The 13724-nt window shown below is 45.6% G+C and overlaps 1 protein-coding gene across 1 annotated transcript in view; it reads right to left on the bottom strand.

Annotated features, from left to right (window-relative positions):
- Positions 1-13724, bottom strand: part of CFAP251 (cilia and flagella associated protein 251) — an 81761-nt gene that overhangs the window by 53285 nt on the left and 14752 nt on the right. The window contains exons 5-12 of the mRNA XM_036768313.1: positions 10598-10709; positions 10298-10378; positions 8847-8924; positions 7445-7495; positions 3903-4114; positions 2339-2533; positions 1221-1471; positions 965-1116 (exon numbers count right to left, since the gene is read on the bottom strand). Coding sequence (XP_036624208.1) covers positions 965-1116; positions 1221-1471; positions 2339-2533; positions 3903-4114; positions 7445-7495; positions 8847-8924; positions 10298-10378; positions 10598-10709 — 1132 coding nt within the window. The remainder of the gene's footprint in view (positions 1-964; positions 1117-1220; positions 1472-2338; positions 2534-3902; positions 4115-7444; positions 7496-8846; positions 8925-10297; positions 10379-10597; positions 10710-13724) is intronic.

Raw genomic sequence — 13724 nt, 5'->3', positions numbered from 1 at the left:
GCCGGGCATTGTGCTGAGCACTAAGGACGGAAAGCCAAGACAAAACAAAGTGGCCCCTGCCCTCAAGGAGCTTATATTCTACTGTTGTGTTGTTTGTCCTTCATTCTCAAAGAGGACCATGACATCTGGAAGGTGATGTCATGATGTGCAAGTGAATTGGATTGAAGTGAGGAGGGCTGTGCAAGGTCACCAGCCTCATTTTCACCTCCGGAGCCATCTGGGTCCAGTGGCCAGACATAGATCAGGACGACTGGAGATGGCCCCCTATTCTAGTGAGGGATGGGATGGAGGGGAAGACGCTATATACAGAGACAAACTAAACTGTGTACAAAGTAAAAGAAAGCAATCATTAATAGCTGGAGAGGGAATCAGGCTCTTGAGTTGAGCCTTGAGGAGGGCTTGTGTTTCAACAGCTCTGCTGCCTTAGTAACCATTGCTGGCATGTCTATGATACTTTGATCTCCATCACAATCTTGGAAGGGAGATGCTGCTATCATCCGTATTTTACAGATGAGAAAAGTACCACCAGGAGAGACTGAAGTGACTTCACAAAGCTAGTGAGATCTGAAGACTCCCTGATTCCAAGCCCAACCTCTCCCCACCAGGTCTTGGGCTGCCTTGAAGGGTAAGAGGAAAGCAGGCCAAACTGCCTGAGAAGCAGAGCACGAGCCAAGTCCAGAGCCAGAGTTCGAGCAGCTGTATGAAGGGCTTTGTCCGAGGGTGGTGGGAGAGGCCATAGGGAGCCCCTGTGGCTTCTTGAGCAGCTGTTGTGCTTTAGGAGAAAGGGAAGGCTAAAGTGAATAGGTCACTTGCCATGTGAGGCCTTGATAGAAGCAAGACACAGAAGGACCCAAATACCTGTCTAACAAGGAGGCCCCTCCACCCTCTTTTTCTTTAAACTAGTCTGACTTCAGGAGAATTGCCAAGATGTCCTTGGATTCTTCTTCTCAGTAGAAATACTTACAGCAGTTGCCAGGAATTGGGAGTCATGGGAGAAGCTGATAAGAGTCACATTGCCTCTGGAATATTTGAAAGGCTCCGGAGTCTCGTTTTTTAGTGACACAGCATCCATTATGTAAACCGTCCCTTCGGTGAAGCCAGCCCCCAAAAGAAACCCTGACAACACAGGCCAGAGAACACGGAGTCAGAAAGACTCAGTCATTTCCCATGACGTCTCAGATTTGGCGCCTGGGAAGGCCTGTCAAAGTAGAAAGAATTACCTTCGGAATTGAACGTCAGGCTCTGGACACCAAGTCCGTCTTCAAAGATTCTGCTCACCACGTACAGTTTCTTCCGATAATTCCACATTTTGAGCAGCCCACAGACACTCCCAATAGCAATAAGGGGCTTGTAGGGATGGCAAGTGATGGCGTGAATGGCTTCCTTGGGCTCAATCAAGACTTCCTCTAGTTTGGTCCCATCTGTCGTTAAATGGTACACTCTGGCATCAGATGTGCCAATGATAAAATTTCTGTTTGCCAAGGAGAGACCAAACCATGTCAGCATTTGTGGGGAATTGGGGCACAACAGCTATTCAGTTACTAATTGCATATGAAACCACTCTGTGTCTGTAATTTTGCGACATTATTAACCTTACATCTCCAAAAATACACCATCAATATCCAACAGCATCCATTTGCAAGTGAAAAAGCCTACATTTCAACATGCAAATTGAGTCATTAAGTATGCAGATGGACAGTCAGTTCTACAATTAGCTAATCTGCACATGCAAATTTTCATTTGTGTATGCAAATGTGGAGTTCTGTGCACATATGCAGATGTGCCTGTAAATGTTGTAAGGGTAATTAAACAGCCTCATTTGACAATTTGGTCTTGAAAATTTATGGCTATTAATTATCAAACATCTTTAAATGCAGCAGCTAGGATGAAAAGAGCTCAGAGAAGGAAAGGAGACAGAATCGCACAGGAGGGAAGCCAAAATCCACAGGGATGGGAGCACCAAATGGAGGACTTTCTGCATTTCAGACAAAAACTCTCAATTTCTTTTTTTTTAAAGGTTTATCAAGTTTTTGAAAATTCTTTCAGGTTTATCAAGTATTTGAAACTTTTATTCATTAGCAATAAAGTTATCAGCTAAGTGGGAGTCCTTGGGAATGATGTTTCCTATCCAAGGAGTGGGCATGTCAGTAAGCTGGGTTAAATACGAGGCACCCAGGAAACGAACCTGCCCTCCAGGAGCTTCCTTACATTCTAGGGAGAGGCCACACGTACACCATGTAGGCAAACATATACAGACGCACTGGGCCAGTACTTCGTGAGTGTATAAGTAAATGGTTTATAGTTACTAAATCAACTCAGCAGAGACTGCCAGACTCACCTTACAATGAAAGGGTTGCCAGGAAGGGTGCAGTCTGACGGGAAGCCTGATTTGTCCCCCATAGGAAAGAGGGGATTCTTTGAAAAAGACAGCATTACTATGGGGCTCAGTTTGAACTGGCTATACCAGTTAACCAGCGACAGCTTGCTGTCATAGAACCTAATGTGACCTCTGACATCACCGGTTACAAAGTATCTGGAAAAAACAAGGTCAGTTTGTTAATCGCAGGGCTCGTCCCTCCCATGTTGCACATTTCCCACATGTATGACCCCACTGCAGGAGTGCGGAACCAAGGCAAGCAATCGCTTCAGTGCTAAACCATGCCCCAAGACTCATGAAGACAGCTTAGCCTGCCACCTCATTCCAATAGCTCTATGTTCTCATGGGCAATAGACAGCTGTTCCGCCCCCTCCTCCCCAAAGAGCAGCTTTCTGGCCCAGAAGGGAGAGGAATCCTAAGTGGGCACAGTCAAGTCTGGGGGACAAAGAGCATCTCAGGGGGAAAAGAGTTTTCTGTTTTACTTCCTGGATTCATCTGAAATTCACATCTTTAAAGTAATTTTAATCATGAGGGAAAATGAATTCTCGTGTTCAGAATATATGGGGAGAAAGACCAAATAAAAGCCTGGATTTGGTGAGAAGCATCAGTTTCGTGCCCTGTGTGTCCAACACTGCCCTCTCCTGGAATATGAAAAATCACTCTGCGTGTGTGTGTGTGTGTGTGTGTGTGTGTGTGTGTGTGTGTGTGCGCATAAGCATCAGAAAGTAAGTGGAAGGAGCTAAAATCTGAGGTTGGTACTAAGACGTAGGAACAGCAACAAGGAGGAATGCAGATCCGCTAAAAAGAGGCAGATTGAGGCATAGTATCAGGAAAAAATTCACAAAAATTACTGCTATCTCCAAAAGGGAATGGGGAGCTCAGGGGACATCACTGCTGGGCTGAGGGTGAGGGAGGGGGGCCTTTAAGGGAAGGCTGGAAGACCCCCCGTCAGGGATGTGGTAGAGGGATTCCTGCCAGGACACAGAAGAGGCCTAGCTGGTCTCCAAAGTGCCTTCCAATTCCAACCCTAAATTAATTCAGACTCTACCAAAGGATAAATTGCAAAGCCACTGTTGTTATTTTGTTTTAATATGAAGGATAGTATCACTGTAGGGAAAAAGTAGTATTTTACCTTCTGACTTGGGTGTTTCATCTCAAATCTCCAAACCCTTTAAGACATGAGTAATCATTAGATTACACTTTTCTAGGTATGCTGGGTTCTCTCCATCAACCCTCTCTGACTCCCTCTCTCTTTCAAGGCAAGGACCAGGCCACTCTTTATCTGACATAAAGCAGGTATTTAATAAGCACTGACCTGTGTGTCAAATAAAGATTACAACCCCTTCTTTTATTTCTTTTGTCATCTTCTGTACGGCCATCACCCAGACATTAAAAACAAATATTCTTATTAATGAGGGCCCCAAATAGCCACAGTGGAATTGCTGCAAGGGACAAACCTCGCTCAATTGGAATCTGGATATAACTGCCTTTGTGATCAATCATGGAACTGTATTAAATTACTTACTTGTCCACAGAAGTTAACACAGTAAGGGCATCCTTCTGCAAATGCACCAGTTTACAAGCTTTGATATGAAGCACCTCTAAGGAAGTATAAGATCGAGGTGGGGGGTGGAGGTCCCAGACCACCAGCTTCCCCTCCGATGTGGCAGTCAAAATCCGTCTGGTTGCAAAATGAAAGATGGACTGGCTAAATTTTCCCACAATCTTGTTGAAGGTCTGCATTTCAAAAGAAAAGTTATGGGTTACCACTTGTACATACAAGTCAAAGAATAAGCCCATTAAAAGTCTGCAACAGTTACAGAAAGGTACCAAGTAAATATACAGCTTAACCCCTCAAAAGAAAAGCACAATTACCCTGCAGACACTTCCAAGGCCCACAAAGATCCTAAGCTGTTAAAAGCCTGGCAAGGGCCTTGGATGGGAACTGAGTTTAATTAAACAATCTACTGAAAGCAGATCAAAGGGAGATCAATCACTCAAACCTCTCTCATCTTCAGAGACTGAGAAGGGAATTTCAGGTGGGTGCAATCTGTTAGGAGGAAAATCTTGCTCTAGTTACAGTGTAATATCAACATATTTAAAATTTCCTAATCAGCTTTTTGTCACAGCTATTTCTCCAGGAGAGAATGAGACAGGGTGAGTAGTAATGCCCTTGGAATACGACCTATTGCTCACTTGGAGAATAACGGAGCCATATCTGCACTAAATTACAGGATTTAAGTCTACAAGAAGAGACTGCAGAAACCATCAATTCTAACTTCTGCATTGTGCAGATGAAGAAATTCAGGCCATGAGACGCAGTGGCTTGTTCAAGGAGCCTGCTGCCTAAGAAAGCATCAGAACCGGCCCTCAAATAGGGCATGTGAGACGGCTTCCAGAGCCCATCTAGGCACAGCCTCAGAGGTCCACGGCTGGAAGGGAGCTCAGAAACGGCTTAGTCCAATCCCCTCATTTCACAGATGAGGTGACCGAGGCCCACAGAGGTTTAATGGTTGGGCCAAGGTCACAGAGGTCATAAGCATCAGAGATGGGATCCAAAGCCAGCTCTTTATATGCGTATATATGTTTATACATACACGTGTGTGTATATATGTGCACATATCACACACACACATACACACATACATGCATACATCATGTCCTCCCAGATTACATTAGTGTAGGTACCAGAAGATCTATCTTTAAGTCCTGAAAAAACAAACTCTGAACAAAGCAAAATTCAGTGCTTTGCTATGTGATCTTTCAAACGTGTTACTCAATTTCCCCAAACGTACAATGGGAAGCATCATATTTGCTCTCTGTCTCAGACATACTGTGACAATCAATTAAATGATTACCAATAATCCAGCAGGTTCTCTGAGCTCTTTGAAAGGAAGGAGGTATTGGAAACCACAGTGTTCTGTTCTCTCCAGCACCAAAGGAAACTCAGAGTATGCTTTCGTTTGTCATTGAGGCTCACATTAAAAAAGTTGCTAGAGACCAGGGCTTTTGATACGGTCTTTCCATAAAGGAATTCTCGCAGCCATAACAGGGGATTGCTTTTTGACCTTTCCAACCTTGAAGGCAGGAGTTATTTTTTTTTTTTTGGTCCTTTCAGCCACAAAGCCCAGCCCAGCATCCAGAGCAAGGTAAACAAATGCTTCAGGGATGCTGGCTGAATGAATTAAAATGAAGTGGGAAAGATGGGACTCTTAATGGAAACCAGGACACAAGTGCAAGGTATTTTATGAGCATCTTAGTTTTATACCCTCAGCTAAGAAGGCCAAAGTAGACCTCGAACCTGCCCAAGGAACTGAAGACATCCTGGGAGCTGGAGCAGCTTGAGCCCAGAGTGACACCTGGTGGCTCATTTGGAGACCGCGCTCTGATCAGCTATGCTGGCTCTATCGTTGGGAAGTAAAGATAGACACTGACCAACAATTTCTCTCAGAATCTACTGCCCATGTAGAGACGTGCCAGCTCCTGCAGAGAGGAGAAACTCCTATACCTTATAGACATAAAGGTCAGACAGGTCCTGCCCTGAAGGAGCCAGCATTCCCCCAGTGATGGAGGACTCATGATCTTCAGAGACAGTCCATTCTACTCTGCTGGTCCTGACTGTTAGGAAGTACTTCCCTTAAATCAAGCTCAAGTTGGTTTCCTTCCAATTTTCACCCTACAAAGGGCAGCATTAGTGGTCAGCCTCGGGGTTGGTCCCACATTACTGACTGCCTGCTAGATACCGTTACCAGTAGGCATTACCAAATCAATATATCCAAAATGGAACTTGTATAATCTCTGCTCCCCACACGCAACCTTATTCCTAACACCCCTATTTCTGTCGAAGGCACCACAAGCCTTGTTGGCCTCAGAGCTATCCTTGACTTTTCACTCTCTCTCACCCCGCAAACCTCCATATCCCATCAGCCGCAAATCTTGACTCTTTCTCCGCAACATAAGTCTTACCCAACCCCTTATCTCAACTCACACAGCCCCCCACCTCGTTCCAGGCTCCATTCTTCCCTGGACTATTGAGATAACCCCCCAACTGGATTCTCTGCATCCACTTTCTCCCCTTTCCGACCTATCTTCTATACAGCTGCCACATTGATATTTCTAAAGCATAAAAATGAACATGTCACTGCTTTGCTCAAGTTCAATGACTCCCTATTGCTTCTGGAACCATACAAACTCTACCGTTTAGGCAGCAGTGGGGTACAGCGCTGGGCCTGGAGTCAGGAAGACCCAAGTTCAAACCTGGCCTCCGACACTTATTAGTTTTGTGACCCAACCTCAGTTTCCTAATCTCTAAAATGGGGTAATAATAGCTGTGTGCTTAGCACAACGACTGGCACGTAGTAAGTGCTACGTAAATATTGTTAGAGCTGTTCACAGTTCGAGTCCAGCCTACCTTTCCACGTTTACTGCACAAGCATTCTGCTTTCTAGATAAAAGAAAACCTTTTTCCATTTCCCCTCCCTCACACTCCATGTCCTACCTGTCTCTGACTTTGCACAGGTTGGGTGCCCCAAGCTTGGAATCTTCTCTCTCCTTGCCCCCATCTCTTGGAATCCCTGTCTCTATTCAAGGTTCGGCTCAAGTATTACTGCCTAAATTATTTCGTGTTTGCTAATCTGTTCTCCCTTGTCCTCTGTGCCTTCAGTTAAGGCCGGGTGACCACCCCAATCGATCAATCCACAAGCATTCACTAACTCCCTCCTGTGTGCCAGGCACTAAGGATACCAGGACAAGACAGTCCCTACCCTCAAGGAGATGACATTCTACTTGTCAGGGATATTATGGAGAAGATTCTTGGTCAGTCAGGGGTTAGACTCAATGGCCTTTGAGGGCCCTTCCAACTTTGAGATTCTGAGTCAAAGACCTGAGGTCAAGTCCCAGCTCTTTTCCTTATTACTTGTGTGACAATTCATCTTACTTCTGTGGCCTCAAGGTCTTCATAGGGAAAGTGTGGGTGCTAAACCTGTAAACATCTAACCTCCTCCATAGTTAACAATTAAATATTCTCTCTGAAAATCTGACGTGTGAAAATACAATAAACATACTTACTTTTTCCGTTAAAACTGGCACACTAAACCCAAGAATGTCATTTGCTTCATCCTGGTAAGTAGAGGTAGAGATTAATATTTCTGTTCCAAAAGAGTAATTTTATAATATCAGGACAGTCCCAACAAAAGCATATAAAAGGACTAACGGTGTTTGGAGGGTTTGATTTTATGGAGTTAAAATAACCAATTGCCTCTTTCACACTCGTCCCAGAACCGAAGCCCAGACAAAAACAGAGAAAAGGAAAGATTTTTGGATACTATAAATGACTGGGTTAAAACCAAACCTGTAAACCTCCCCCACCCTCCCCACCCCCCACAGAAGCAGCCTTCTGCTGCTCTTTCCTTCCTACTTCCTTTCCCATCTGACATTTTTGGGATCTCTAGGCACCAGAACAGAGGGTGGAATGGACCCTGAATGGCCATTTGGAGGGGGAGGGGGAGGGGTTGGGGAGCTGTCCAAGGTGATAATCCAGCACAACTTTCCAAAGGGCCAGTCAGATCTCTGCCTTCTCTTCCTCAGGGTGTTTGTGCACTATCACGATACAATCATCACAAACACAAAGAGAGGGGTCAGGCCAGGTGGGCACCTGGGATTTCTCCAGTGCCCACAGGCAGCCAGAATTCAGGCTAAAGGCTCTAGGGTATGGGAACCATGAGTTTGGAGTCAGAACCACCACTGGACAGAGACAGTGTGACTGACTAACTATGTTTCTTCTCAGCAGGTAAAAGTTCTGGAGGTCAACTCAATATAAAGAACGTATTCACAACGAGAGCATCCCAAGAATAGAACGGGCTGCTTTGGAAGCAGCAAGCCTTTAAGGCTGTGATCACAAGCTGGGGCTGGTGTAGTGGAGATAGATGCTTCTTGTGGGGGGACCTGGATTAGCAGCCCCTCTGGGTCTAAGATTCTGTGACTGACCAGCTTCCCCTCTGAGCTTCCAGGAGAGTAAGTCAGTTCTCCCTTTAGCATGCTGGTTTGAGTCAGCTTGGTATTCATGAATTTCATTTTTGAATATTTCTGACTACATATGAAAACAGTGAAGTGTATTTAAGAACAAACCCTCAAATTCAACCACTTCCTCCACAGGCATTTTATTGTGAAGAAATGTCTACTGAGGGGGAAAAGTTTCTAGCTGTGTGGGAAGGAGACTTTCCTCAAATATGACTTTTTTATGATCCTAGGGAAAGATTCTCAGAATCTGGAATTTCAGATCAAGGGTTGAAAAGGCAAGGTATGCTTTGTAATAGGACTAGAAGAGCACAATTTTAAGAAAACATTCTGAAATATAACACCTTTTTTAACTTAATAACAATCTATATTGATAAGGGCATGACCAGTGTCACACACCAAAGAATGACCATGTTTCTGCCCTGCCCCAAACGCTCCCTACATCGTCACTCACCCATTCATAATACACTAGGTGGCTTTTGCTGTTGCTCACCAATTCTCTGTGATTAACAGGATTGAAAATAATGTATTCCTGAAATGTAAAAAGAAAAAACGATTGGTGAAAAACTCTGTATTAGCATCAAATTTATATTTACAGTCATCAGTGTCGACAACCAGAGTCCCAGAACGTGCTTCACACCCTACTTCAACAGCAGGGCACCATGGCTCTTCCTCTGAAGAGTATCAAGCTTGGCCCTACCTACCATGTGGCCTCTGTGAATTATTTATTGTCTTATCTCCTATACACAACTGTAAACTTCATGAGGACAAGAACTTAAGCAGCTGATTTCTGCACTCCCTCCAGATTCTCGATAAATATTTGTTGAATGAGTAATACAGTAACCAAACAGGAGAATAAAACAGACTAGACAAATCATTTTCCTTCCATTCAATTCAGCAGGCATTTACTGAGCATCTACTACACATTGGGGTGCAAAAACAAAACTCACACAGTCCCTGACAGTCCCTTGGGTGGCTTATTGGAGGATGGACTGAAGCGGGGAGGCTGGAGGCAGGCTGCTGTCCACTCTCCCCGCTCTGGAGCAGGCCCTCATCAGCCCACATCTGGACTATCCCAATAGCTGCTGGGGGGCGGGATCTGACTGCCTCCAGTCTCTCTGCACTTCAGTCCATCCTCAGCCACTGAAGCAGTTTTCCCAAAGTGCAGGTCTGACTCTGTTACCCCCCAACCGCTCACTACGCTCCAGTGGCTCCCTATGGCTTCCAGGATCAAACGCAAAATGCTGCTCAGCATTCAAGGCCCTTCATAACCTGCCCCTTCCATCTTTCCAGTCTTCTTACACCTTACTCCCCAACATGTACTCTCTGACCCAGCGACACTGGCCTCCTGTATGTTCCATGAACAAGATGCTTCATCTCTCATCTCCAGGCATTTTCTCCGTGTCCCCCATGCTTGACAGACTCTCCCTCCTTATCTCTGCCTCCTGGCTTCCTTTAAGACCCAACTAAAATCCCATCTTTTACTTTCTCAGCCTTTTTAATTCTAGTGCCTTCTCTCTGTTAATTATTTCCTGTTTACCCTGTACATAGCTTGTACATACATAGTTGTTTGTCTTGTTGTCTCCCCTATCAGACTGTAAGCTCCTTGAGGGCAGGGAGTCTTTTTCCTTTCTTTGTCTCCCTGGTGTTCGGCACAGTGCCTGGCATCCAGCCAGCACTTAATACATGCTTACTGACTGACAAAGGGGGAATACCATTTGGGCCACTTGCTTCACCGGATTGCTCTGGGAATAAAAGGATGTCATGGATGTCATTCCATATCTGATTTCCACTGTGACAAAAAGCAGGTGCCCAGAGAATTTTCTTTAATGAGACATGCCAAGGGTTCAATGTTAATCTTTAAGTTAATCTTTCTTCTCTTCAGCTGCAAACGGCGAAACTCACGTGCACACCCATATCTGGTTCCAGGGTGACAGAACATGCCGGGGTCTCGGTGTCCACGGTCCACCTCCAGATGCAGACTTTCTTTAAGGGAAGGTAACAAAGAGATGCGTGAGAGAAGTTTTCTGAAGTAGGGTGTGAGCTCAGTCCCGGTGTGGCTCTCCCACCAAGCCAGTGGAGGAGACCCGGGGCATCAGAACGGGCACACTTCTTCTGAACGTCTGACAGACAGATTCAGGGCTGCCGGTCTGGAGGAGTGGTGATGAGAGAGATCCTTGATAACAGACCCAGAGTGTCCTTTACCTGGAATGTCGCATCATCGATGGTCACTAAAAACTTCGCATCCTTTGTCATTGCCATGGCCTTAATGCCATTTTCATCTGGACAGCTGTCGAATATCGTGTGCACAGGAATCCTGCAAAGCAATAGAGACAGGGTGCTCACAAAGACACGACGGTCACCATTCAGGTTCGATCCCCCCACGCCATTCAACTTCAGGAAAATTCATTTTTTTCACAAAGGAAGGGTCTGAACTTGGCTCTTCCCCTCCCTATGACCTCTACCATCATACTCCCCAAAACCTCCTGTCACGCCGACTGCCAAGCCTGGGTCCACCCCCCTCCCTTCCAACGAATGCTTCCCCTGGTCTGTGGCTGGCTGATGAACATTGCTGGAGAAAGTCTGCTTAACTGGGCTGACTGTGTCCATTACCAATTTATGCTCATTTCCTCTGGGCCCTCACTACACCCTGACAATCATTTCATCCATCCCTCCAACATTCCCCATCCCATGAACATAGAAGCGCTTATCCTAAATCATCTTGATACTTGCCAGGCTTCAAGTGTTCCCCTTATTTCCCTAAATCTCAGCAAATGGCCATACCTCCTCCATGAATTCAGTCCCTTTAGCACAAACATCCCCCCTCCCCCTTCCCAGAAATGATAAGTTGCACTACCTCAGAATCTCTCTGGGCCCACACGCCATCTTCCCTCTCAGGCTAAGCACACTGGACGTCTTCCTTTGGCCTCCGCCACCCTTTTTCCATCTCCCGTGTCTCTTACTGTGCTCAGTGCGCTGGCACGTTCCTCTGTCTCCCCAGCTGCCCTGCTTGTCTCTTTGCTCCTCCAACACGCCTGGAATTCCCTCCCTTTCCTGAGGCCCAGCTCAGTTCTGCCCCTCTGCAGACCCTTCCTCACCTGCCCTAGCCCTCCATCCCTGGGACCTGCAGCACTGTCTACACCTCTGTTTGGTACGGAGCCTATGCTGCTATGGAATGCTGGTTCTCTCCTTACATGAAAGTTCCATTTCTCAATAAGACCTTGAGGGCAGCGCCTCTTTGTATCGACAAGGCTAAGCTTCACAAATACTTCTGGTGGTGGTGTAATACCTTTTATTTATGTATGTCATGGGGGGAAACGGGGGAATCTCCCTGATCTGCTGGACTGGGGCACTCCTACGAAGCCTGCCCCCTGGCCTCCTGTTGGGCCCCATGCTTGGGCCTCCTGCTAAAGGACATGCACAATCAGAGCCTTCTGGCTGGTCCCTGTTTGTCCCTGTCATTGAAGGCTGTGTCCAAGATGACTGATAACTAAGCAAGAACCACCCACTTGGTGGGCTTTAAAAAGAGAAACAACATCCACTCCTGTCCTCCTCTTTTTTGAATATGGGGCTTGGGACTCTCACACAACAGCCCTCTCAATCCCTCCCACTCCATTAGGGAACTGGGAGTGGGGGTGGGGAGGGGGTGCTGAATTGAGGGATGGCCAGGACCAGAGTGACTGAGCTGGCAGTTCAGGGTGGGACCCGCTGGGTTTACTTGTGCATGTTCAATGGAAGAGATGTGGTACAGTTCAAAGGGAAGGTACTTGCTCAGTGATGAAGACGGCGCCATTTTAATAAGGTGTTTCAGAGACTCTTCTAACACTTCAACACACAGAGAAAATTCTCTTTTTTTTTTGCCGGGGGGGAAGGCAGGGCAATTGGGGTTAAGTGACTTGCCCAAGGTCACACAGCTAGTAAGTGTGTCAAGTGTCTGAGGCCATATATGAACTCAGGTCCTTCTGACTTCAGGACCAGTGCCCTACTCACTGCACCACCTAGCTGCCCCAGGAATTTTCAGTCTCCTGGTTCCAGACATCCAGCCCAAAGCAAGGGAGGAGTTTCTCTCCCCTTTTCCTCCCTGGCTATAGTGATATGTGCTATACACATGTATGTACACACAGACACATGTGCACACACATGTGTATGCACACACGCAGATGCAACATGACAGAGAGTGTATGTGCTTGTCTATGCGTGTGCCTGAGGCTGGGCTGGGTTGCTGCTTCAGCTTTGTTTCTTTCCCTGAGAAGGTGTGACAGAAGAGTGATCCTGACATGGATGTTTCTAGCTGGGATGGCTATCTTACTCAGGTCAGGAGTTCTGGGGTACTAAGTGGCAGCAGGTGGGGCTTCCTGTGACCACACCCTTTTCAGAAGAGGAAAATGACCACTCCCAAGAAGATCAGAGAAGCCCTCGCTAGCCACGAGAGATGGATCTCAAGTTACTGCTTAGACAGTAGAGATCAAAGGTGAAGGCGAAACCTAGTTAGAAGTCCCACAAATCTTCTGTCTTTGCCTCCCTAGACAGTAAAATAGTAATTAAGAGTTGTTTGTGTAAACTACTACTGTGCTGTAAGAAATGATGAAGGGGATGGTTTTAGAAAAAACTGGGAAGATTTATAATAACTGATGCAAAATGAAGTAAGCAGAACCAAGAGAACTATGTACACAGTAACAACAAAATTGTAACAGTAATCAATTGTGAAAGACTTACTAACTCTGATCAAAGAAATGATCCACCACAATTCCAAAATGAATCATGAAAAATGCTATTCCATCTCCAGATGTAGAGCTGATGGACTCAAAATGCAGACCGAAGCATGTTTTTTCTCTTCCTTTTGCTTGTTTTTATTTTTATTTATTTTTTGGAACATGGCTAATGTAAAAATACATTTTGCATGATTTCCTATATATAATGGGTATTGTATTTTTTGACTTTTCAAGGGGGCAAAGGGTAAAGAAAGGGAAAATCGAAAATAAAATGAATTTTTTTAAAGTTATCGTTCATGTTTTAATTTTTTGTCAGTGTCTGCTTATGAGGTTTTTTGGTGTTCAATGAGTTTCTTTTGTGGTGGAAGAAATAAATAACTGCCCTATCCTTGGTATTTACTACTTTCTATAACGAGTAAAGGGACCTAGTTTCTTTTTGGGGAGACCCTGGACATGAAAAAACTTAAGCTTTAAAAGATTATCCCCAAGAGTCCAGGGTTGGGGCACAATGAGCCAGAGTGTGAGGAAAAACTCTGAGCCATCTCTCTCTCTCTCTCTTCGGAACCAGGCTCCAAAGACTGAACCTGGACCCTTTGTCTTAAGACCTGCTGTGGTCAGTT

The sequence above is a fragment of the Trichosurus vulpecula genome, chromosome 1 (assembly GCF_011100635.1).
Source record: "Trichosurus vulpecula isolate mTriVul1 chromosome 1, mTriVul1.pri, whole genome shotgun sequence".
Lineage (NCBI taxonomy): Eukaryota > Metazoa > Chordata > Mammalia > Diprotodontia > Phalangeridae > Trichosurus > Trichosurus vulpecula.
The sequence above is the reverse complement of the archived record's forward strand: the minus strand, read 5'-3'. Positions and strand labels throughout refer to the sequence as shown.